At 36.4% G+C, this 25,913-nt stretch overlaps 2 protein-coding genes and 1 long non-coding RNA gene across 4 annotated transcripts in view; all 3 read right to left on the bottom strand.

Moving 5' to 3' along the window:
- The window catches only part of LOC129452996 (uncharacterized), a 32,029-nt gene extending 21,328 nt beyond the window's left edge, over window positions 1-10,701 (bottom strand). The window contains exon 1 of the mRNA XM_073865247.1: window positions 9,871-10,701. Within this exon, the coding sequence (XP_073721348.1) occupies window positions 9,871-10,192 (322 nt within the window). The 5' untranslated portion in view covers window positions 10,193-10,701. The remainder of the gene's footprint in view (window positions 1-9,870) is intronic.
- The window catches only part of LOC141362948 (uncharacterized), a 100,918-nt gene extending 88,326 nt beyond the window's left edge, over window positions 1-12,592 (bottom strand). Inside the window, exons 1-2 of the mRNA XM_073865251.1 lie at window positions 12,473-12,592; window positions 11,815-12,135 (exon numbers count right to left, since the gene is read on the bottom strand). Of these exons, the coding sequence (XP_073721352.1) occupies window positions 11,815-12,135; window positions 12,473-12,518 (367 nt within the window). The 5' untranslated portion in view covers window positions 12,519-12,592. The remainder of the gene's footprint in view (window positions 1-11,814; window positions 12,136-12,472) is intronic.
- Window positions 12,593-14,068: 1,476 nt separating this feature from the next.
- On the bottom strand, window positions 14,069-25,907 carry LOC129452924 (uncharacterized). Of its 2 annotated transcripts, XR_012368496.1 has the most exons (4): window positions 24,921-25,907; window positions 24,766-24,813; window positions 19,258-19,350; window positions 14,069-14,379 (listed from the first exon to the last, which is right to left on the bottom strand). It is a non-coding gene; the product is annotated as an uncharacterized lncRNA (long non-coding RNA). The 2 variants fall into 2 exon arrangements; XR_012368495.1 differs by lacking the exon at window positions 14,069-14,379 and having other exon boundaries at window positions 18,756-19,350.
- Window positions 25,908-25,913: the final 6 nt, after the last annotated feature.

Consider the following 25,913-nt stretch of genomic DNA (forward strand, 5'->3'; position numbering starts at 1 on the left):
GGAGATTCGAGCCGTGGAACTTCCCTCTTCACTCAACGGGTTAATCGATCTCACTATCCGGATTGACAACCGGCTAGATCAAGCAGCTAGACGGAGGGGGAGGACCACTCGCACCACCAGTCCAGAGGTTCAGCATCGACGGCCAGAGGTTGCGGTCAGCCCACCTGGAGATCTGGAACCCATGCAGGTGGGGCGAGCTCGGCTCTCCCGGGAGGGGAGGATCAGGCGGAGATCCCTTGGACTGTGTTTATACTGTGGCAGCCCAGAACATCACATCCAGCGCTGCCCAGTAAAAACATCAGGCCCGATAGTAAATCTGAGGCTACTATCGGGTGGGATCTCTGCCAGGAAGACCTCATCAACATCAACACTCCTTCCGGTGAGACTACGGTGGTCCACGCATACACTGGATCAGCACGCTTTGGTGGATTCTGGGGCCGAGGGCAGTTTCATGGATTTTAACTTCGCACATAAGATCAAGATTCCTCTCACTTCCCTCAAACACCCCATTGCACCTTTTGCACTTGATGGACACAAGCTTCCAGTCATCACTCAGACCACCATTCCTGTTTCACTCATCACATCTGGTAATCATACGGAGAAGATTTCATTCCTCATCACAGACTCACCTCAGACTCCCATTGTTCTCGGTCACACTTGGCTCCATCAACACAACCCCAGGATTGATTGGCGTCTCGGATCTGTGGTTAGCTGGAGCGAGGAGTGTCATTTGTCTTGTCTTTTGTCTGCTGGTGTTAATGTTTCTGAGTCTGTGTTTCAGGGGGAAGCAGTGGATTTGACTAACGTGCCCGCGGAGTACCACGACCTGAAGGAGGTGTTCAGTAAGTCGCGGGCTGATTCTCTTCCTCCTCATCGTCCCTATGACTGTGCGATAGAGTTATTGCCAGGTACCTCTCCGCCTAAGGGCAAGTTATATTCCTTGTCTATTCCAGAGACGGCGGCCATGGAGAAATATATATCCAGTTCTCTAGCAACGGGGTTCATTCGCCCTTCCTCTTCTCCAGCGGGGGCGGGGTTCTTTTTTGTGGGGAAGAAGGACGGATCCTTGCAACCTTGTATTGACTACCGAGGGTTGAACAACATAACGGTAAAGAATACTTATCCTTTGCTGCTGATGTCTTCAGCTTTTGAGAGGTTGCAGGGAGCGTCCGTTTTCACTAAATTGGACTTACGTAACGCTTATCATTTGGTCCGCATTAGGGAGGGGGACGAATGGAAGACTGCCTTTAACACCCCTCGTGGCCATTTTGAGTATCGCGTGATGCCTTTTGGGCTATCTAACTCGCCGGCAGTCTTCCAAGCACTCGTTAATGACGTGTTGCGAGACATGGTCGATCAGTTCATATATGTTTACCTGGATGACATATTGATTTTTTCTTCGTCTCTCCAGGAACACGTGCAACATGTACGACGAGTGCTTCTGCGGTTGCTAGAGAATGGATTGTTTGTCAAGGCGGAGAAATGCGTTTTTCATGCACAGTCTGTTTCTTTTCTAGGACACATCATTTCGACTGAGGGTGTTCGCATGGATCCTGAGAAGGTTAAGGCTGTGGTAGATTGGCCATCCCCAGAGTCTCGCAAGGCCCTGCAGAGATTTCTGGGGTTCGCCAATTTTTATCGGCGTTTCATTCGCAATTTCAGCCAACTAGCCGCGCCTCTGACCGCTTTGACCTCCCCTAGTTTGACGTTCAGGTGGTCAGATGCAGCTGAGGCTGCGTTTGCCAAACTGAAAAGCTGCTTTGTTTCAGCTCCTATTCTTGTCACCCCTGATCGCTCACGTCAATTCATAGTGGAGGTCGACGCGTCAGAGGTGGGGGTAGGAGCAGTGTTATCCCAGCGCGCATCCTCAGACGGAAAGGTTCATCCTTGCGCGTATTATTCTCATCGTTTATCTCCTGCGGAAGTTAACTATGACATTGGCAATCGAGAGCTGTTGGCCGTCAAATTGGCACTGGAAGAATGGCGTCACTGGCTTGAAGGGTCGGGTGTACCTTTCATTGTATGGACGGACCATAAGAATCTCGAATACATTAGAACTGCTAAAAGACTTAACTCCAGGCAGGCTCGGTGGGCATTGTTTTTCGGTCGATTCGATTTTACACTTTCTTACCGGCCGGGTTCCAAAAACATCAAACCCGATGCTTTATCCCGTCTTTTTGAGCGTTCCGATCGTACTGCTACTCCCGAGCCCATTTTACCGGAGACCATCATTATCTCCGCGCTCAGATGGGAGGTCGAATCGAAGGTTTTGACTGCCTTAGAAGGGGTAACGCCCCTGGCTCGTTGCCCACCGAACCGTTTATTTGTGCCGGAGGGGTTACGGTCAGACGTTCTCCAGTGGGGTCATTGTTCCAGTGTTGCTTGTCACCCAGGGGTTAATAGAACTAAATTTCTAGCAAGCAACGATTTTGGTGGCCTGGTATGGCTCGTGATGTCCACGACTTCGTCTTGGCTTGCTCGGTTTGCGCTGTTGGTACTTCCAATCGACCTCCAGATGGGTTACTCTTACCGCTGTCTGTCCCTTCGAGACCCTGGTCCCACATCTCGCTAGATTTCATTACCGCCCTCCCACCCTCTAAGGGTAATACGGTGATTTTAACCGTAGTGGACCGGTTCTCGAAGGCGGCTCATTTCATCCCCTTGCCCAAATTGCCATCAGCCAAGGAAACAGCGGTAACTGTCATTAACCACGTCTTCCGTATACATGGCCTTCCGACAGACGTAGTTTCTGACAGGGGTCCTCAATTTGTGTCCAAATTTTGGCGAGAGTGTTGTAAATTGTTAGGAGCGACTGTTAGTCTTTCATCCGGGTTCCATCCCCAGAGCAATGGTCAAACCGAGCGAGCCAATCAGGATGTCGAAAGGGCATTGCGGTGTTTGGCTTCCAACAATCCTTCATCCTGGTGTCAACAACTCTCAATTGTGGAGTACGCACACAATTCTCTGCCAGTGTCATCTACGGGCATGTCTCCATTTAAGTGTAGTTTAGGGTACCAACCACCTAATTTTGTCAGTACTGAATCCGAGGTGTCGGTTCCCTCCGCAAACGCACTAGTCCAGAGGTGTCACCGCACCTGGACCAGAGCTCGTAGAGCTCTGCTCCAGGCAAGGTCGCGCACCAAGGCTAAGGCCGATCGCCACCGGTCGAAGCCTCCCCGATACGTCGTCGGTCAAAGAGTGTGGCTTTCAACCCAGAACATTCCGATGCGTTCCGTTTCAAATAAGCTTGCTCCCAAATTTATTGGCCTGTTTTCTGTTACCAAGATCATTAATCCGGTAACAGTGCGTCTTAGCCTTCCACCGGCGTACAGGAGGGTTCATCCCGTGTTTCATGTGTCCAAAATTAAACCGGTGATTTTTTCCCGTCTTAATCCGCCTGCCCCGGTTCCCCCCCCGCCTCGTATCGTTAATGGGGAGACCACGTATTTGGTTAATCGTATTCTGGACTCTAGACGGAGGGGACGCGGTTTTCAGTACTTGGTGGATTGGGAAGGTTACGGTCCGGAGGAGAGAAGGTGGGTTCCTGCTCGGGACATACTGGATCACCGCCTTATTGATGATTACAATCTTCAGGTAAAGCAGGCTGGGAACGCCAAGGGGCGTTCCTAGGGGAGGGGGTACTGTCACGGTAGGAAATCCTCTGTTTCCTCCGTGTCATGTGTGTGTGTGTGTTTGTTTGTTTGTTCACTCACCTCTGCCATGTGCTCGTTTGATTAAGTGTTGTCACCTGTGTATGATTGCCTCGCTCCAGCTGGTCCTCATTACCCATCAGCTACATATACTCACTCAGTTCTCTTCCTGTTGTCAGATCCTCATTCATGTTCCAGCCACAGTTTGGATTATCGTCTCCCGTGTTCGTGTATTTGGATTAGTGTTTCGTGTTGTCGTCTTCGTGTGAGTCTTCCGGTCCGTTCCTGGTTTCATCCATTGGCCATCTCCACACTCACCACCGACTTCACCAACCAACACTTCTCACGCCACCGTAGACCTTCGATCACCATTGCCTACATCCTGGACTCAGTCACTTTCTATGTTGTTTCACTGTATTACCATCATTCATAATAAATCTGTGTTGATCGCCTGCGCTTGCTTCCTCCACTTTATTGTATCGTTACACATGGGACTTTAAAAACAACTTCATTACATTCAAATCATTTTCAAAGATATTCATTAATGTTTGTACAAGATCTGAAAGATTCATTTTAAAAGATGTCTACCTGACACACGAGTCAAAACTTCATCATTCATAAAGCAACATGCGGGGAGAGGGTTGTGGCTAGAAGAGATACAGCTACCGCCAAAATGTCGTAAAAATCTCACCAGATGTGCGTTGTTTTCATCCTAATTCTACCACTAAACCCAAAATCTCGCGAGATTTTACCTTACAGTTGCTGTATCTGATTTAGACAAAACCAGAGGAGAGAGATGAGTTGATAAATCTCACTGATATAAAGTCGCAGTAGTGCCATCTTGTGTTCACATCTACAGCTGAACCTTTGAATGATATAACAGATTATACTTTAAAACACAAACACACAATAACACACAGTCATCTGTACACTGAGAAGAAATAATAAATCATTAAATTCTTACTCTCAAGCTCAATTATTTTATGCACTTAATGCTTTTAATTATAATAACCATTATTAATACATTTATGTGACTCATCAATATATTCAACTATTAATATAACCACAATAAATCAGTTTATTATAACCTATAGCACATACTGTACACATAAAAACATTTATATATTTGATCCCAAAAGACATATTTGGGAATTGGATGTGCACATTTATTTGTGTCCCAAATGAAAACACACAGGTGCCAAAATGCTTTGTTTTTGAAACATGAACATCACTTGTAAGTCTGTTGTTATGTTTATCATTCAGACTAAATGAAATAAACTGCACACACATCTACTTAAATTATCCATACATTTCAGCAGATATTAATCTCATATTCAAATATACTGTGAAAGAAGTAAGTGTATTATTTCATGCAGAACATATTGTATATATCTAAAAACAGATAAGAAATCTAACATTAAGATCGGAGATGAAACACAAAGATATGCAAAATGTTACATAAGTTTAAAAGAAATCTAAATGTTGCCAAATTAAAAAACTACAGACTATAATATACTCAATAGCACATACAGTTGGATTTCAGACTACTTCACAGTGTTTTTTCAATTTCTATATACAAGTAAATTTATGAGCATACTGAAAAAAACAACTTGTAAAATTTACTTAAAAAAATCCTCGTAACAATTTGCACGAACTTTTTTTAAGTAAAATTTACTGCTTTTTTATAAGTAAAACTTACCTACTAAAATCAAATAAAATTTACTTAAAATTGCATGATAAAACATATGTTAAATAATTAATTAAATGTTACTTAATTATTTTATTTAAAAGTTAGATTTATTTTAATCGTTTAGGTAAAGTCTATTAGTTTTTTTTTTTAATTGAAGCATTGCTGTCCTAATAATATTAAATAAATCATATTTTCTGTTTGTTATTTTCTTTAACATATTAATATGGACCTAGTTCTTTTAAGTGTTATAAATGGCATTATAACACACAATTCATGACTGACAAGAAGTCAGTCATTGAATAAACTTGATTCGGAACAGAAACGCACACAAACTGTGTTTCTGACATGCATTATCAGCACTGTGGAGAGAATTACAATACAATGTTCTGAACAGGGTTCATGTAAAGAAACACTGATCACCTGAACGGTGACTTCACAAAATTATTATTTACAACAAAACAACATCAATAATATAAGAGCTTAAACCTTTATGACATTTTGCTAACAAATATTTAAGTAGTTAAAGTTTTTATCAGTTCTTATTCTGTGATAAAGCTTAAAAAAATAGAAATATTCAGGCGCAAAGAATTGTGGGTATTCCTTACAACATGTGCAAATAAATGTAAGTAAATTTTACTTAGATTTTTTTAGTGTAATGGATTTAATATTTTTAAGTAAAATGAACTAAGATAAGCTAAAGTTTTTGATTAAAATTTACTTAATTATTTTAGGACTATGTGCAGTGACTATAAAACAGTTAAATAATACAAGAAAATATCTAATAAGACTTACTATTCCCACACAGTTCATTTTTTACATGAATTAATTGTGTATTTATCATCATTTTACTTAGGAAAATCTAGTTCTCAATAAATGTTAATATTATTATGTAGAAATCATGAGAGTTAATCTAATAAATATTACTACACCAAAAAGTTCGTTTTTTCAGTGCAGGTATACGTTTTCAAAGCTCATGTAAGCTACAAGATGCTGATGCTGGTGTGTTCGTGATGTTCATAGTTCATACTGATATGCTGGCCGTTTCCATTTCCAAAGCCAGTTTGTCATTGCCCATTTTGTCCTTTTGAAATCTGTTAGAAAATCCAAACAACAGATGATCAGAGAGTTATAACCAGTGTCACACATCTTCAAACTAACCACCTATCTCACATTAACTCATCATCTTATATATGTTATACTATATCTATGTCTATTTTATGTTTCACACAGTTTATATTTTACCTTTGTTAATAATAATGATCAAAATTCGCACTGTACACATCTAAACCCTATAATGTTTTTATTTGCATATTTATTAGATGAGTAACACTGACTGCATGCAAAAATATTTTATGAGGCCTGTTAATGAAGATTATCATCACATTCTTAAACTATAAACATCTGGACCTGCAGTAAGGGGTTAATCCACACTAGCAGTGTTAAACCAATAATTAATGTTGTCCTTCAAACCTACATGAGCCAAAGTTTGCAGTGTCTGTGTTTAAAAGTCAAGATGTGATACGTGCTAAAGTAATTAGATTTTCATAAATACATCTCTACATCTATGATATGAAACTTCTACACATTATGCAGATCTGAGATGATTGTTACACTTAATAATAATTAAACTGTAGTTACCTTTAATGACGATGAGTCTGAATCTCTTGTATGAGGTTTTTCCACCGCTGGTTATTTTTAGTTCATAAAGTCCAGAGTGATTGGTTGTGATGTTTGTGATGTAGAGAGATCCATTCTGACTGTTTAGTTGCACATTCTTGCTGAATCTCTCATCACCTTCACCAGTTATCTTGTTATTCTGGATTTGAGCTATTAGGATCTTTTGAAAGAGACCAGGTATAAACCTCCACTCGATCACATCATCTGTCTTTATGTTATTAATATCAGTCTCAAGACGGACAGAACCTTCCTTCATCACTGCAATCCATTCAAAAGAAACACAGAACAGAAAATACAACAAGAGCAAGACAATAATGAAACAAATATTATATACATCTGTCACTAGCACTTATATCAATTACTTATTTTAAAATAAGTAAAATTCTTATATTATAGTCTCTTTACGTAAATATATCATATTTTATCATCTGATAATGAGGACTGAGCTCAAAGAATCTCATGTTTGATATTAAATCAGTGTAAACCCTCGATATTCAATTTCAGAAGACACACAAAAGATGATTTAATGAACTGTCATAAACTACATGATTGTGTTTGTAAAGTCTGACCTAAAATCGTTTTTATGACATACAAATAATTAAAATAAGTCACATAGAAATGTATTTTATGTTCCTTTTTTCTGTCTGTAATATTTGCATTTTACTGTTTTTTAAAATGCTGTATGAAAAGCTAAACAAAACCATCACAAACACACACTGCATCATCTTTTCATCTTTAATTAATATACACTAGTCAACATTTAAAGTGGATCAAAATCTTTCATAAAAGTTGTTTGAGCAATACCCGTTCTTGTCTTGTCTAGACAACTTTGACGAACCCTTTTTGATCCACTACAAATGTTGACTAGTGTATATTAATGTATTCCTTAATCTGTAAATGATTCTTACTTGTTCGTATTGTTGCTCTAGGGAATCTGTAGCGACAGTAAAACCCACCAGCAGCTGTTAGAGCAACTATAACCAGGACACCAACAACACATAATCCAAATATAACATATGAAGACAGAACTGTAATGAGAGAGAGAGAGAGAGAGAGAGAGAGAGAGAGAGAGAGAGAGAGAGAGAGAGAGAGAGAGAGAGAGATACATTAATGTAACTGAATCTGATGTACTGTATATGTATGACAGACACTATGAGACATCAACACAATAATGTCATAAGTGTATTTGTGAAAAGGCTGATTATAAAATGTGTTCCCTACATAAATACTGTTTTTTGTAAATACTATAATGTTTTATAGTTTATTCTTATGCCTCTTGAACCTGTTAAAACTTGCTGTTGGTCTAATAGTACAAAAGTATTCTTGTAGCTTCATAAAATGAACATTGAATCACAGTTGCATTGCTGTCTATTGGAGCTCATAAAGCTCTCGGATTTCATTTAAAATATCCTCATTTGTGTTCTGAAGATGAAACGAAAGTCGTATATGCTCTAAAAGACAAAAGTTACTCACCACTGACATTAACACTGAATCTTCTCTGAATGGATCGTCTATTGCTGCTCATCTTCAGTTCATAAAGTCCACCATCTTCAGTTCTGATATTTTTGATAGTGAGATATCCGGTCTGATTATTCAGTATCAGTCGGTCTCTGAATCTCCCATCAGCCCCATCATATACCGCAAACATATTGTCTGGTTTATATATTTCAGCTATCCGAGAGTCATCATCAGGTACAAACATCCACTGTATCAGATCATAGCTTTGTATTTCAGTATAAGTCTTTAAAGTGACCGATTCTCCCATTATCACTGACACTGTCGTCACTTTACCTGTGACACCAAACACATGAACAATAAAATACAGTGAGTAGAACATAAAGCACAACAAAGAGGAAACAAACAGAGAAATAAAGCATCTGTTGTACTGTACATTGTGTCAGGATCCTGCCATAGTATCCTGTTTAATATTTATGTCTTGTCATGATGGCAGGGTTCTGGCAGTCCCATGTTCTATGTGAAGGCTCAGGACCTTGTGTATATCGGGTCATGTGCCTTCGGTGTCTCGTCTCCTGACCCCGCCCCCTTGTTTTCCCTGTTAATTGGTTAATGATTAGTTAATTCCCCTCACCTGTTTTTCCCTTGTTATCTTGTTTAGTTTTTCTTATTTAATCCCTTTGTGTCTATGGTTCTGTGCTGGTTCATTTTGTACTATTCGTGTCAGCCCAAGTCGTGGCAACCTAGTCTAGTGTTTAAATTAGTCCAGTTCAGTTAGTGTGAAGTCTTTTGTCTAGTGTAGTCTGTCCATTCGTGAAAGTGTCTTGTTCAGTGTCATTTCACCCCCACGTGGGCTTTATTTTTCTGTGTATTTAATAAAGTGTTTTCTGTTTACCCCGACACCATCTGCAATTGGGTTCTTCCGTCTCCTGCTCGTGACACGTTGGTATAAAAATATTATGAATTTTGTGAAATATATCCGTGAAATATATCAGTGAAATGTTAAACACTTCAGATCTGTCAAAAGCCATTATTTTAACATGCACTAGGTTGCCCCTTATAGGCACTGCCACGATCCCAATAATAACACCTGATGACTAACGGCCCACAGATAAACACTGTGACATCAGCTGGTAAGCAAAAACACAAAACTGTCCATTCAAAACCCAGATGCTATAGAGAAAGATATCATGGTACTGACATGAACCAAAGACAAAGTGCAGAGATTCACTGAGATTGTGTGAGAGAATGATTGTAGAATAAAAAACTAAACATAAACAAATTAAGTATGAAACAAACTTCATGTATCTGTGTGTAACAGCACTGAGGTGAATAAATAGCTAAAGTATTTACATCTGAATCAGATCTTTATTATATTAAAGAATTTGATTTACTTACCAGTGACAATAAGTGTGAATGACTGATGTATGGTATAACTGCTGCTAGTGTTGCTGATATCTACTTCATAAAGTCCGGCATGTTTGTTTCTGATGTTTGTGATGGTGAGAGATCCAGTTTGAACATTCAGCTGCAGTTTGTCTCTGAATCTCCCATCATGAACATCATCATATGTAGAGAAGAAAGCAGTGTTTCTGTTAAGTTCAGCTAGAGGAGAGTTTTCACGTTGAAACCTCCACCGGATCACATCATATTTCTTAATATCAGGATCATCAGTGTGTAGAGTAACAGAATCTCCCTCCATCACTGACACTGACTTCATCTCATCTGTATCAACATCAATCACACCTGCAGAAGGAAACAGAGATCTGGTGATTCAAATCTAAATAAAGGAGATGGCAAAAACATCCAGCAAAGAATGTCTTTATAAACGGTTGCTAGGCTACTCTGTTTGGTTGTTAGGGAGTAAAATGGGATTCATCTATTAATATACTTTAAACCACAAGTGAAACGAGACCACCCCTGAGTCTCTACAGTGATTTGACACTGAGATATAAGTCTTGCTAAATCTTTTATGTTGTTAGGGAGTGAATTGGTACCCACCACTGATTATATTCCAAGCTATGAAAAGAGCCCCTATTACGCTAAAAAGAACATTACTTTGTGTATTTGGTGTAATACAGTGTGTTTACGTGGTTTATGGTTCAAAAAAACATTATTCTCCACTTACTGTACATTATTATTGCTCTTGTTTGCCCCGTCTTTCTGAAACACGTAGTTTTTGTACATAGCTCATCATTCTGAAGGCATGGTGTGCTTCGATTTGCTAGCTATCTAGTGCACTGTGATTGGCCAAATACCTCAAGCGTGTGACAGAAATGTGATGCTCTTTACCATATTTGGGAAGTTCAGCTCCCAACAGGAGATAATATTCAATATAAATTATTTATTGGTCTGGCTAGGGACTAACTGACCTTTGGGGAAAATAAATAAGAAGGTTTTGGTTTCCTAAAGAAGAGTGGAGACGGCCAGCATGGATGGGGTTGGATTAACCCAAGATAGGATTGGGTGAGGGGCTACAGTGCTCCTAGTAAAAAGTTAGTTTGGAGCCCTGCCATGACTAGATTTTTAAAATATGGGGGGAGGCACTACAATGTGGTTACCCTAGGGCTTTACATTGTGTTAATCAAGGACTGAGCATGAAGCACTATGTTGTGAAGAGATGTGGCAGCCAGGCAAGAATTTAAAGATTTGTAGCTAACTTATAGACATTAATTTTACACAGTAACATTAGGTCAGTGGCTAATACACATTAGCTTTGATTTGAAGGTGATTTACTGATGATTATTTAAATTGCTTGTTAAAAGTGGAGTGTCTCTAGATGATACATACCAAAATTCAAACCAATTGGACAAACTCAGAGGAGCTCTAGGCTTTACAAATGTTTTGAAACCGCAAAAATTTTTTTACTGAATTTCGTTACTATGACTAAGAGAGCAATATACACTGTAAGTGTAAAAGTTGGATCAAATGTCAGGTTCAGAAAAAATTACTTCAAACATGTTTTTTCAACTTTAAATTACACTTTAGTTCCACTTTAGGTGAAAATTTTATGTTGAAAAAAAATAACATTTACATTACATTTTTAGGTGTTACCAATTGAAGTAATTTTTTAAGTTGATCCAACTCGTTACTATTTACAGTGTAAGCAAACACATGAGTAAAATTTGATTTGTTGGGGGTGCTAAAGGGTTCGTGATAGAGACTCCAAATTGGTGTGGTAAGTATTTGGCAGTCTTTTATCAGTGTGCCAAATTTCATAACTTTCTATGTACAGTTCTATGGGCTGCCATAGACACAATTGCAGAACAAAAAGAAGAATAGAAAAATAATAAAAACTAATTTGATACAATAGTTTGTATTATTAAAGCTTGAGATACTCACTAACACTGAACGTCCTTCTAATAATCTTCACACTGATGCGGATCTCTAGTTTATAAAGTCCAGTGTGTTGAGTTGTGATGTTTGTGATGGTAAGATCTCCAGTCTGATTGTTTAGCTTCAGTTTGCTTTTAAATCTTCCATCAGCTACTACATCACGTACTGAAAATATATTGGCCTCAACATTTATTTGAGCAATGCGACCTTTATCACCAAACCTCCAATCTATTAAATCAACTGTCTCTTTTTCAGTAATATCAGTGTGTAGAGTAAGAGAATCTCCCTCCATCACTGACACAGACTTCACTTCATCACCAAACACACCTGAAGAACACAAACAGAAAGAGTTAGATTAAATCCAACAGTTAGTAAAGAGATATCATGAGTCGTCCTGACTAATAAACCTCATGTGACTTTGAAAGGAACATGGCATTGAAAAGAAATCTTTAAGAAAAATTATATTTAATATGAGAACTGACAAACATTTATGAAGATGATAACAACAACACAATAGGTCATGTGTTTAATTTTTAAAGCTCATATGTGGATCTAAAAGTGAAGTTGCTTGCATTTAAGCATCTGACAAATGCATTTATAAAGTATTTTTTTTTAATAAATGCACAACCAAAAGTGTTGCAAATATGTTGATAAATCAGCTTACCGTTGATGAGTAAAGAGATGATGAAGAGTAAAGAGATCGTCTTCATATTAATGAAGATGTTGAGTTAATAAAGATTATCAGACAAGTTTTTCAAGTGTTCACTATCTGATCTCTGAATGTCAGTCGGTAACAAACACCACATTATCGTCTTAAAAAAAGACAACATACAAAGAGACTTTTATACTGTTGACGTCTAACTGGTGTCAGTGTGTGAAATGACTGGTTGGTGTAATGCACAATCTGTCTCCACTGCTTTTCTCTGCTATGGTTGGATGTGAGAGTGGGGTGGTGGACACTGATGAGTTTTGTGTAGAATCAGGGTTAGGTTGTGGGTTAGTCCAGACTCACACACACTAAGATGTTGTTAAGTAATTTAGAGACAGAATGTTTTGTACTAACTCCATGTGAACAATTAAAAATTGAAAAAAGCATCTCCCCATACCAGCTCAGAGTCTTCTTTTATAATGTCTAATGACGTTGAAGAATTCATGGCAGGTGATCTTAGATTATTCTTCCATACAGAATTTCTCCAGACCCTTCATTTGTTGCTGCTCTCTACTCTTTAGTCATTGTCTGTATGATTCGGGTCAGGTAACAGGGATGGCTATGGCAGGACTTTGATTTTGCGTCAGGGACCCATTTTTTATTTACTTTGATGTCTGTTTTGAACCAATGTATTGATGAAAGATTTTACCATGACCCCATTATAAGATTTCCAGCAGAGCAAGTCAGGTTTTGACTTTTTTATCTGTTGGTATTTGATATAATCCATAAAGCCATGTATCTAAATAAGATAGGCTCAAAACAATGAAGATCCAGCAGTATATTTAACTGTAGACATAGAGCACTTTTTAATCCATGTGTGCACCAAAATCTTATTGTGTCTCTGCTGAAAAAAATCCCCTTCATTTTATATGTCCGTAAAACCAAGTCCTATTTAATTTGCATTACTGGAACTTTAAATAGGACTTGGTTTTGCAGACATATAAAACATGTCATTTTTATAAAAACTGTTAATTTCTAGAAATTTCCTACCTGATATAACAGATTTCCTGTCAGGGCAACAAATATTACTAGGCTAGCTACTTTCCTGACAATAAAGCAGCAATTAAAAAAGCGCTGTCACATCTGCAATACGTCTCTGAAACATTTCCTTTTTTTTATAATGCATGTTAATTAGCTCTTAAGACCATTATCAGATGCTTTTACACACCAGATGTATTCCAGATCTCCAGATCTTTAGCAAACACTTTACAGATGTATCTGTGCTATCTGTGTTGTTCCTGTTTATTCCGTTTTACCTTTTCATTTCAGAATTTTGATGACCTTATTTTACACAGTCGTGGTAAATTCAGTCTGTACAAACTTTCAAAGTAAACAAAATGCAAACAAATAAACAAAAAAGGTCGGTCTACTGTAGCTACAATTGGCTTTATGTGTCCTCTGGATTGCTCTCTACATTATATTGCAAGTACATAGTCAAAACACTAGATGGTGGTGTTCAATTATGGGTGGAGGGTAATCCGTGCAGGCTATTAAATTTAGCTTTAAGCTGATTTTCAAATTTAAGAACACATTCGGTGGGCATCAATACAAATAGTTTTGACATCCCTTTTTTTTATTTACAGATGTATATTAAGATTTCACATAAACGGTTACATTTAGTCAACATCTTATAACAAGATCCGATGTAAAATGTTGGACTAGGAATCTAACTAGAATATATCATTAAAAACACAACATATTGTAAAAATGTACAATTTATCAGTGACTGTCTGATGGTGAAGTCTGATTTCTTCTGGATCTGATGTCATAAACCAGAACAGCAACAGTAGTCAAGCCCACCAGAGCAGAGAGAGCCAATCGGATCACAGCTTCAAGACCATAACAACAGCAGAAACAGAATGCTGAGAATAAATGACAAATACAATTTTAAAGGTTTGGCTCAATACTGTCTCACAAAAAATATCTCACATGCAAGTGCAGGAAATTGCAATTATTTTCTTTTATACCACGTGGCTGTTGAATGCTTTATTCTGATTGGTTGAGAAATGTCACACTGGTGTTGATTTATATTTCTGTAAAATGCACAACTAACCTTTCCAATGTTAAAATAACCACCAGAGCAATTTCTGTGGTAACCTCAGGGCTCTAGAATAATTTTTTTCACAGGTGTACTTTATTCTAGGTGCACCAGCACATAAGTTAGGTGCACCCAAAATTTTGCATTTAACATCACAGTTTAAAATGTACAGAATTTTTTTATAAATACAGAATATAAACTAACATGTATTTTATAATGTTCATGTGTCATTTTATTTTCCATATACAGGTGCTGGTCATATAATTAGAATATCATCAAAAAGTTGATTTATTTCACTAATTCCATTAAAAAAGTGAAACTTGTATATTATATTTATTCATTACACACAGACTGATATATTTAAAAATTTTATTTCTTTTCATTTTGATGATTATAACTGACAACGAAGAAAAAAATCCCAAATTCAGTATCTCAGAAAATTAGAATATTGCTTACAAAGAAAGGATTTTTAGAAATATTGGCCAACTGAAAAGTATTAGTATGAAAAGTATGAGCATGTACAGCACTCAATACTTAATTGGGGCTCCTTTTGCCTGAATTACTACAGCAATGTGGCGTGGCATCAGTCTGTGACTGCTCAGGTCTGTGTTGACCTTGGATCTCAGAAAACACAGTGGACCAACACCAGAGGATGACATGGCACCCCAAATCCATCACTAACTGTGGAAACTTTACACTTGACCTCAAGCAATGTGGAATGTGTGCCTCTCCTCTCTTTCTTCAGACTCTGTGACCCTGATTTCCAAAGGAAATGCAAAATTTACTTTCATCAGAGAACATAACTTGGACCACTCAGCAGTAGTCCAGTCCTTTTTGTCTTTAGCCCAGGCGAGATGCTTCTGACGCTGTTCGTTGTTCAAGAGTAGCTTGTGCGACAGCTGAAACCCATGTCTTGCTAACGTCTGTGCGTAGAGGTTTTTGAAGCACTGACTCCAGCTGCAGTCCACTCTGAATCTCCACCACATTTTTGAATGGGTTTTGTTTCACAATCTTCTCCAGGGTGCGGTTATCCCTATTGCTTGTACACTTTTTACCACATATTTTCCTTCCCTTCGCCTCTCTATTAATGTGCTTGGACACAGAGCTCTGTGAACAGCCAGCTTCTTTTGCAATGACCTTTTGTGCTCTGCCCTCCTTGTGCAAGGTGTCAATGGTTGTCTTTTGGACAACTGTCAAGTCAGCAGTCTTCCCCATGATTGTGTAGCCTACAGACTAAACTGAGAGACCACTTAAAGGCCTTTGCAGGGGTTTTGAGTTAATTAGCTGATTACAGTTTGACACCAGATGTCTTCAATAATGAACCTTTTCACAGTATTCTAATTTCCTGAGATACTGAATTCAGGATTTTCTTTAGTTGTCAGTCATAATCATCAAAATTCAAAGATAAAAACATTTGAAATATATGTGTGTAATAAATGGATATAATATACAAGTTTCACTTTTTAAATGGATTTAGTGAAATAAATCAACTTTATTTAACTTTACGATATTCTAATTAAATGACCAGCACCTATACGTATAGCCTATTTTCTTTTCTATGTTTGTTCTAAAATCTATTTTCTAAAATAAGTTTTACTACATAGCTTCTTTTGAATCTTTCATTGTAGTTTTAATGTTGTATGCAAGTTTGTGCCCATGTTTAGCATTACAGTTCTAATCTTCTCATAAAAGGTGGATTTAAAAAAAAAACGTTGATAAAACTATACATAAAAATACAACATACACATATTGGTCTGATACATAAATATTTTAAATCAATGTGTTTCTTGACTAACCACAGCTCTTTGCCTCTAACTCAATGTATTTCAAAGGCTCACTATGAGCTTAACTGAATTCTTCATGAATCATGTGACGGCCGAGATTTTAGGACGTTCATTGGCGCAACTCTGTTTTTTCTATGGCTCTGCACCACAGAGCTCTGTGCACATGTACAGAAATATCTGGATTATGGCTAATCAGAGAGGGAGGGATCCGCCCTAGACTGTCTGATTGGTTTAGACCACGATATGGGTCTATGTGTGTCTGTTGTTGAACCACAGAAAGACCGCGTAGACTTTTCTCTCTCTCAGAAGTCGCACCCTTAAGAAATTAGTTGGCACTCTAAAGTCCTGAACTGTGGTATAACTTAAGCAGAATAATTTACTCTGGTCCTTTGAATTATTTGAAAATTTTGCACAAGCCGCTTCGCGTCATGCCGCATTACCACCTTGGCTTGGGTCGTCAATGGCCCGTCAAATCTTACATATTATAGTAGATGTTGATTGTTTAGTATACAGGGCAAATAATAAATCTTTACTCACGATAGACAGTAACATTGAATCTGTATGACATGGTCTTCTGTTCGCTGCTGATGGTCATTTGATAAAGTCCAGTGTGTTGAGTTGTGATGTTTGTGATGGTGAGATCTCCAGTCTGATCATTTAACTGCAGTCTGTCTCTGAATATCCCATCAAGAACAGTGTCATTAATTGTTGTCTTATTAGCTGCTCTATTGATTCGAGCTATGAGAGTCTCTTGAGGTCCAAACCTCCACTCGATCAGATCATCTCTCATTATTTCAGTAATATCAGTGTGTAGAGTAACAGAATCTCCCTCCATCACTGACACTGACTTCACTTCATCACCAAACACACCTGCAGACACACACAAACACATTCACTTAATTAAAATTTTCAGTAAACTTTAAAGCATTAACAGAAACTCTAAGAATGGATCTGTTAAAAACAACACAATCAGTGTTAGTTTAGAGACAACACAATAAATGCATTGTCCCAGAATACGCACATTTTTGTGTTTACTGATACAACACAATTTGTGTTACTTTTAACACAACCTAAACACAAAATGACACATAATGTGTTAAAAGCATAAAAAATAGATTTAGACAGAAAACAAACATTTCAAAAAGCATTGAACAACAACAACACAGCAAGAAGATAGATGTAAAAAATGGAGGTCTTATATTTCACACTGCTTCAGAATCTGAGACTAAGATTTACAAATAAATAGCCATGTACTTTGATGTATTTAAACATCTTTTTTTATCAGAAATGCTGATAAGTCCCAAACTTTATTGAGTTGGAGAACACAAATAAAACATAATTGTATAAAAAACACATTTATGCATCTTGTAAAACTATTTATAACATTATTACACCTATCATACATGACAAAAAGATAACTTACCAAACAAACAGCAGAAGCTCAAAGATAAAACAACAAACATAGGAAACATTTTCTCAAACAGTTCAGGAGTCTTAAATAATTTCACTCAACAGCTTTAGAGAGACAATCTTACAATTGCCTAGTTTCTGCAGAGACAACACTGTTCATGAAACTTCATCTCTTTATAAACCCCCCTTCCCCCCATGCCATGCCTGTAAATAAAAAATGACAGGTAGAGACAGATCTACACATTTTTTTATAGATACAGGTTAGCCCAGCCATGAGTAAGTAATGTATAGACAAAGAAAAAACAAGGCGATGTGTTGACAGATGCAACCTGATTGGCTGAAAAAACTATATATTACTAACCTATCAGTCTCATAAATGCATATGAATTAAATAGTTTTTTTTTTTACATTGTTGTTCCTAAAGATATCTGTTGAAATTTACAATTCAGTGTAATGACATACCAATATAACCACACAAATCATACCAAATACGAAAAACTAATTTGATTCACACAAGAATCAAAAAGATGAAAAGTAACAAAGCGTTATCATTCAAAGGAAACATCAAAACCACAAAGCTTTATGCGCATGCTCACTGAATCATGTAAATCACAAGGGCTGTACAGCAACACAACACTTTCTTATTAAAGCTGTTGAGTGAAACTAAACTAAAATGTTTCTCGTGTTTGTTTTCTTGTCTTTGTGCTTCTCCTGCTTGGTTGGTAAGTTATGAACATGCTTTAATCATTTTTGGTAGCAGTTGGTAATAATCTTTTTAATAATAATAAAAAAAATGTATGTGTCTGTTTATTAAGATGCAATTATTTGAATGAAACTTTTATGATATTTAATTCTGTCATGAATAAAGAAAATCTGACACCGATATACAGTATCTGACCATAAAGCATGCTTGTAAATCTAAAGCCCAAAATCCTGAAGCGTGAAGCAGTGTGCATTTAAATATGTTTTTTTTCTCCTGCTGTATAGAAGCTTCTGTTTCTGTTAAAGCTTTATTATATCAACCTAAAACTTTTCATTTGTCTCTGTTTGTGTGTTTCAGGTGTGTTTGGTGATGAAGTGAAGTCAGTGTCAGTGATGGAAGGAGATTCTATTACTCTACAAAGTAATGATACTGACATACAGGGAGCTGATCTGATCGAGTGGAGGTTTGGACCTCAAGAGACTCTCATAGCTCGAATCAATATAGCAGCTAATACAGTCTTAATATATCCTGATGTTCTTGATGGGAGATTCAGAGACAGACTGCAGTTAAATAATCAGACTGGAGATCTCAACATCACAGACATCACAACTCAACACACTGGACTTTATCAACTGACCATCACCAGCGAACAGAATATCTCATCATACAGATTCAATGTTACTGTCAATGGTGAGTAAACTGCTTTTCCTCTCTATTACTGCACATATTTTAATATCAGAGCTACATATTTAGTTACAGTAATGTTATTTACTGATTTAAGATCAAATTCAGATATAGTACTGACTCTATCCATTACAGGACAAAGTTTACTAGTTGTGATCTGTTGTGCTGCTGTTGGATCTCTGATGATTGTCGCTTCAGTTGTGATCTTCTGGATCTACAGAAAACACAATAACATAGAAGGCAAGTGTCATCTAGTGCAAATATAACCATATAAAACATAACTCAATAATACTGATAAGAGCACTTTTATAATCAAGTTTGATGTATTTGATGTGTTGTTTGTAATAGCAACAGTTCAGAGCGGTGGAGAGGAGATCACATACACAGATCCATCATTCTGTAAAAGACAAACACATAAACCGGTGAGTGTTTGTATCCTTACCTGTATTCTGCATGATTTACAGTATTAATTACTAGAGATATAATGATTACCAAGCTGGTTAACCGCAATAAAATGTCCACTGGTTAGTATTACTGCATCATTTTTTAATTACTGTTTAAGCATGCCAGTGTCACTGCTGGAAATTTGAACATTTAGAGAAATCTAGTTGTACTGACACATGTTTACTTACATTTCTTAAGACAGATCCATCATTTCTATTCATATTCAATGAAATGGTGTGATTTGATGTGATTAAAGCTCTGTTTGTTTCTTCTGTGATTGCGGTGAGCGCAAGTGTCAAGCAGCTCTCTCCTGTGTCATTCTAGAAATTGTTCACAAAACCATGATAATATTGATAATTGTGGTGATTTTGGTCACTATAACCGTAATGTAAAATCATGTGACCAAGTATAGTTTGCAAAATAAATTTTCATTTAAATTGTTGAGCTTTTCTTTTAGCATACGATAAGTGTACTGTCAATACAACAAAAATACTTGAAATCAAGTATTACATTACATACAGAAGAAGAAAGAATAAAAGAAGAAATATGAGTCTTTGAGATGTTTGTTGTTAGTGTGAAAACACATTAAGACTGTAAACAGGTTAAAGATCTTCAAGCGAGTGTTAAAACAGAAACTGTTGGAAACTGTCTAGACAGGAAACTGACCGTTCAGAAGCGTAAAGCGCAAATAGTCTGATAGTGTGAAAGAGGTCAAATGCAAGGGCAGAAATTCTGAAGTCACGTGAAAATTAGACAATTATAATTGAATTAATATTGTATAATGGCAAATAAACCTGCTATTAGTAAACATACATGGTTCTGTAGAAATTGCAGTATTACTGACAGCTGTTTGCCAGTAACTTACTGTAAATTTAAAAAGCACCTATTTTATTGCTAAAAAAACAATGTTATTTTGTGTATTTGGTATAATTTTGTTTTCACGTGGTTTATGGATAAAAAGCACATTATTTACCCATACTGTACATTTTTGTAGAGATTTCACTCTCTTCCTGAAAAGCACAGATTAGAAAAGCTCTGTGTCCCTGATTGGCCAGCTAATCTGTAGGTTCTGATTGGCCTGAATACCTCTGATGTCAGCCAGAAATGTAATGCTCCATACCAAAATTCGGTGGCAATGCAATGCTAACAGGAGTTCAATTACAGGCTATGGGCATAGGCGGAATAGGCAAATGCTAAGGGCGCCGCCCCCTTGGGGCGTCCGTGCGCAATAATTATTATTTTTTTAATATATGTTTATAAACATTTAACTATAAATATTAAATTTTCCACAAGAGAACAGCAGTTATTAATGAATTATTAGTAGCATAGTATCTCGGAAGATCGTGCTTGTTAAATAGCTCTGTGGCTATACTGCACTGAAGCGGCAGCTTAAAATATAAACCCAGAATTCAGCGAACGTCAAGAACAAGATCAGAACGGAAACAACAATCAGACAGAGACACGGAATTTATGTTACACAGACCATGTTTAAATTTCAATGTTTCTACACAGAAATACCAACTTGTTCACTTTGTTTGGTATTAATAAGCTGCGCATTGGAGTGCTGGCCGCGGTGCTGAAGACGCGCTCGGACGGAGTACTGGTGGCGACACAGATATTTACGTGCAACCTATTGGAAACTATTATTCGTTATTATATAATTATTATTCGTTATTTTACTATATTACTTCCACTTAAGAAGGTTTTGCACTTTTTATTTCAATATTTCTCTTTATATAACTACTATTTTGTAATTAAATCTATCATTTCATTATTTTACTAACCAAACTCATCTGCGCTTTCCGATAGGTTGCACGTAAGGAGAAAAGTATAGCTTTCTTCCCCTTGAGAAGAGTTGTGCACTTTTAAACTTAAAAAAAATATCTCTTTACAAAACAAACTTTTTTCTTCTATTTAAAAGCTATAATTTCGTTATTTTACTAACCCAACTAATGACTCCTCCGCTTTCCAATAGATTGCAAATATCTGTGCATAGTGCCATCACGCGTCTTCAGCACCGCGGGGAGCAGCCAGCACTCCAATGTGTAGCTTATTAATACCAGACAAAGTTGGTATTTCTGTGCAGAAACATTGAAATTTAAACATGGTCCGTGTAACGTAATTTAAATCCCGCATCTCGGTCTGATTGATGTTTCCGTTTTTTTGTTCTTGACGTTCGCTGAATTCTGGGTTTATATTTTAAACTGCCGCTTCAGTAACAATGTCAAGATCAAATCCCTGAGTGACAGGGTATTGTGTATATGTGTGCGTGTGTGTTTGTGTGTGTGTTTCCAAAATATTTTCAAAATTAAGAAAAACTAGACAAAGCTGTGCATTTTTTTTCTGTGTAAGTTTATGAACAAAATGATTGGAACACAATTGTGATTCTAAAGGGCACCAGGTGAAATCTTGCCTAGGGCAGCAAATTGGCCAGGGCCGGCCCTGGAAGAAGGAATTATGATAATGTCAGTCTTCATTACGTAACCAATCCAAGGAAGTAAACTGCAAAACCCTACAATCCGTGTGTTTGTTGTAGTCCAAGAAAAGAGACTTGTGCTTGAGATAATAACTTGTGTCATTGTTTACTTCGGGACATGTACCTTTTGCATGTCGTTACCATGTAATACGCCCCTACAAAGAAATGTAAAATCGTGAATTGGACTATTGGTGCTATTTAGGGATGGGCACGAGTATTTGATTGATCAAGTACTCAAACATGGCAACGACGATCGCTCATGAAAACGATGAACGTGTGGGTTTATTTATTTATTTTTTGTTGTTATGGCGGCATTTGGATATCTGGTTAGCATTACAAGCGCCTGGGGTAGTAAAGACTACTGTGATTGGATAGCCATGTGAGAACTGACATTGACGAGCAGAGCTTTTCACCTAAAGTTGAATATCTTTCAAGTCTCTCTGCACTCAGAGCTGAGTGCGGAAAAAACGCCGAGCGCCGGCTTTCAGCGCAGAAAAAACGCTAGCTGCTGGCTTATTTGAAAAACGCTGAGCTTTCATTGGAAACAATTAAAAAACACTTCTAGCCGCGGGCGTAAAAGCTTTAGTGTGCACGCCCCCTTAGTTTAAGTCTTGCATTTTGTGCAGATAGATGCATGTTGTATAATACATTTAAGTTGTATATAAGGCTTACTATTATGTAGAGTGTGTCATATAGGAATCGCTTTAGGTTGAGTTATTAACCCTTTAGTTTCACAGCTATTCTTGTTACAGTTAGAGGTTTCTGCTAAAAACATTAAATTAATCAAAAATCTAGTATGTGTTCATTTTTATGTCATAGTTTCTTCAAAATTATTTTTTATAAAAATATTTTATTTTTACAATGACGTGTACATTTGCCCCTTTATATTTACATTTGCATAACTACAGCTAATTTTTACAGTATCTTAAGTGAAAGTCTCAACTAACATGCAAGATCTTTAAAACAAGCATGCGTGCATACATAACATTCTAACTTTTTAAAACACAGAATTGAAGAGTTGATTGTTATTAATGTTTGTGTTTGTATGTTGTGTGTTTATGTGTACAGAGAGCTGCAGTGGAGGATAAGGTGGTATATGCAGGCGTCAATAAAAAACGATGATCAAGCTGTTTTGTATGAATTTTTAAACAGTTTATTGTTATCTGTTTCAATGGCTATTTAATTTGAAGAGTTCAGATGCAAAACCCTCTAAGTGGACCTGACATGTTTTTATAACCCAGACAGCAGACAAATCCGGGCCGAATCCACACCAAAGCTGATGACTTTGGTGCAGATTCAGTCCAGAGTCTGCTTCCTGGGAAATCAACATTTATTATCAGACTTATATGTTAAGGTTCAGTATTTTCACTTTAATGGCAATGTAAAGGTTATTAGTCGATCATTGAAATGCCTTATTTTCACAAATGTCACTTTAGTCATTTCATTGGTATTTAACAAATTTGAATGGCTTTCACTGCAAAACCCTCTAAGTGCATGCAAAAGTCTCGTGTCACTCTTCACTGTCCTGAATAAAGGTAAAATACTCCAAAATTCAGCAAATATTCTAATATATTCAGTAAATCTCCTTTAACCAGATATAAAACGCTTGCACTTTGATGTACGTGTGTCCTCGTTCATCCGATTCGCCTAACATGCTTTTTTAACTTTAACGAACTCTGCTAACAAAGAGGTATTTCTGAATTTGCATCTGAACTCTTCATTTAAAACACAGACATATTCACTCCCTCTATGATTTTGCCACAGTGAATGATACTGCACTGTAAAAAAAACTTTATTTTATTTGTACTATATAATGTTAATACGGCATTTTAAAGAAAGATTAAACTGTAAAATATTATCAGAATATCAGTGACTAAAAACACCAGAGAGTGTGGGTACGACCAAAGAGTCATAGTTGTTTTATTTCTAGAATGCATCTGACAGATGAACAGCTTTACAGTATTTCTAGGTTAAAGTCAAACCTGATGTGGAAATAAATGTGGTTTTGTTCTGTTTGTGAACACGAGTGTGTTGTGGTTGATACAGTACGTCTCAGTGTGTATGTCAGAAGTTAACAGTATGTGGCTTTTATCTGCCTGGCTTGGGCTTATATTTAACAAGCTTATATATTTAACAATCATATTTTATACAAATCAGCTTTACAGTAAAATGATGTATTGATTCTGATGGTAAAGTTTGACAAATAAAAGTTGTGATATTAAACTGTGAGCTCTTACTGTGTGAATGTGAAATATTACAATCAATATTTAACAACATATGCATTAGGATTTTATTATATATTTACTTTTCAAGATCATATCTGACTTTAATCAATCTCAATCTGAAGGCTGCAGCCTCCGGAGGTCGTAGGCTGCCTGCATACGTCATCAAGACTGTCGTATTTCATAATATTAAAAATAATAAAGTTATTATATTATATATGTTATATTATGCGTATGACGTGTGAATGTAATGCTTAGTTAACTTCATTAAACCAGACTTGATGACGTATGCAGCCTGCATATGCGACCTCCTGAGGATGCAACTTTCAGATTAAGAAACGGCCTGTTATCAATAAAACAATTTTTAAGTTTTCACACTTATATTAAAGACACGCAGTTTTAAATGTAAATCTAAAAAACAACTGTATGAGATCACGGGTGAAGCCTAAAATGACAAAAGGTTTAGTGTTTGACAAAAAACTCTCACCTTTATAATGTTTGATGTTGACACACAAACTGACGATGAAACCTCCACCTGAGGAAAATGAAACTTTTATGTTCAATATAAGATCAACTACTGGTGGAAAATACAATCTGAAGCAATGAGACTTTAAAATACAATGTTTTGAAATTAATTTATACCGTTTAGTCATCTTTTTTTTACCGTTTAGTCATCTAGCGGGGCAAGTTGAGGTGGCGCACAGCTGAACGTCACAGATCACGTGACTGCCGCAAAGACGAATTAAGACCCGGATAAACGTTTAATTTAAAAAAAATCTAAAATTGTGACTTTTTACATTTTCGTCATTTCATCATAAAAAAAGCTGTAACATGAAGAAAAATTGAGAGAGTTTAAGAAGATAAATGAGTTGATAAATCTCACTGATATATAAAGCACCAGTGGATCGAGCGCCATCGTGTGTTAACAGCACGAGTTCACTTTGGTTTACATCTACAACTTACATTTTATATAAATATTTTAAAAACTTTTCGTAAGATAGCAACTAAAGACCTATTAATACACATATGTACATAAGAACTAAATATTTATACAAATATTTAAAAAATGTATTATAACAACATCCTTAGCATATGAAGCTTCCTCTATAAAAATTAACTAATATGTTTTTGGCACATTGATTGCATATGGCCAAAAATATATTTTTAAAAATATTTTTAAATAATATACAAAAATGGGCAAAAAAGGTACTGAAATATATTTATGACATATTTAAACATAAATATGTTTACAAAAAAATTTTTTTTTAATATATTTAAAAATAAAGCAAATATTTTAAAGCATTTCTATTCATGGCATTGAAAGAAAACTTTCTACGTTACAGACCTGTATCTAAACATAACAACATTCAAATTAAATATATTTTTAACTGTACTATATACTTTTTATATTTTATACATACTTATACATTTTATGCTTAAATTTCATACAAACTTTTATATTTTGGCCAGGAAAATATATTTTTATGCCCTATGGCTGTAAGAAATGTATTTGTTGCCCATGAAATACATTTTGAAATATATGTTTATATATTAATGTGAAAACTAAATGTATTTTTAAATTCAAAAATATATTTTATTAAGATTTACTTTCTACAAATGTTTTTTGCATATATT

The sequence above is a fragment of the Misgurnus anguillicaudatus genome, unplaced genomic scaffold (assembly GCF_027580225.2).
Source record: "Misgurnus anguillicaudatus unplaced genomic scaffold, ASM2758022v2 HiC_scaffold_31, whole genome shotgun sequence".
Taxonomy (NCBI): Eukaryota; Metazoa; Chordata; class Actinopteri; order Cypriniformes; family Cobitidae; genus Misgurnus; species Misgurnus anguillicaudatus.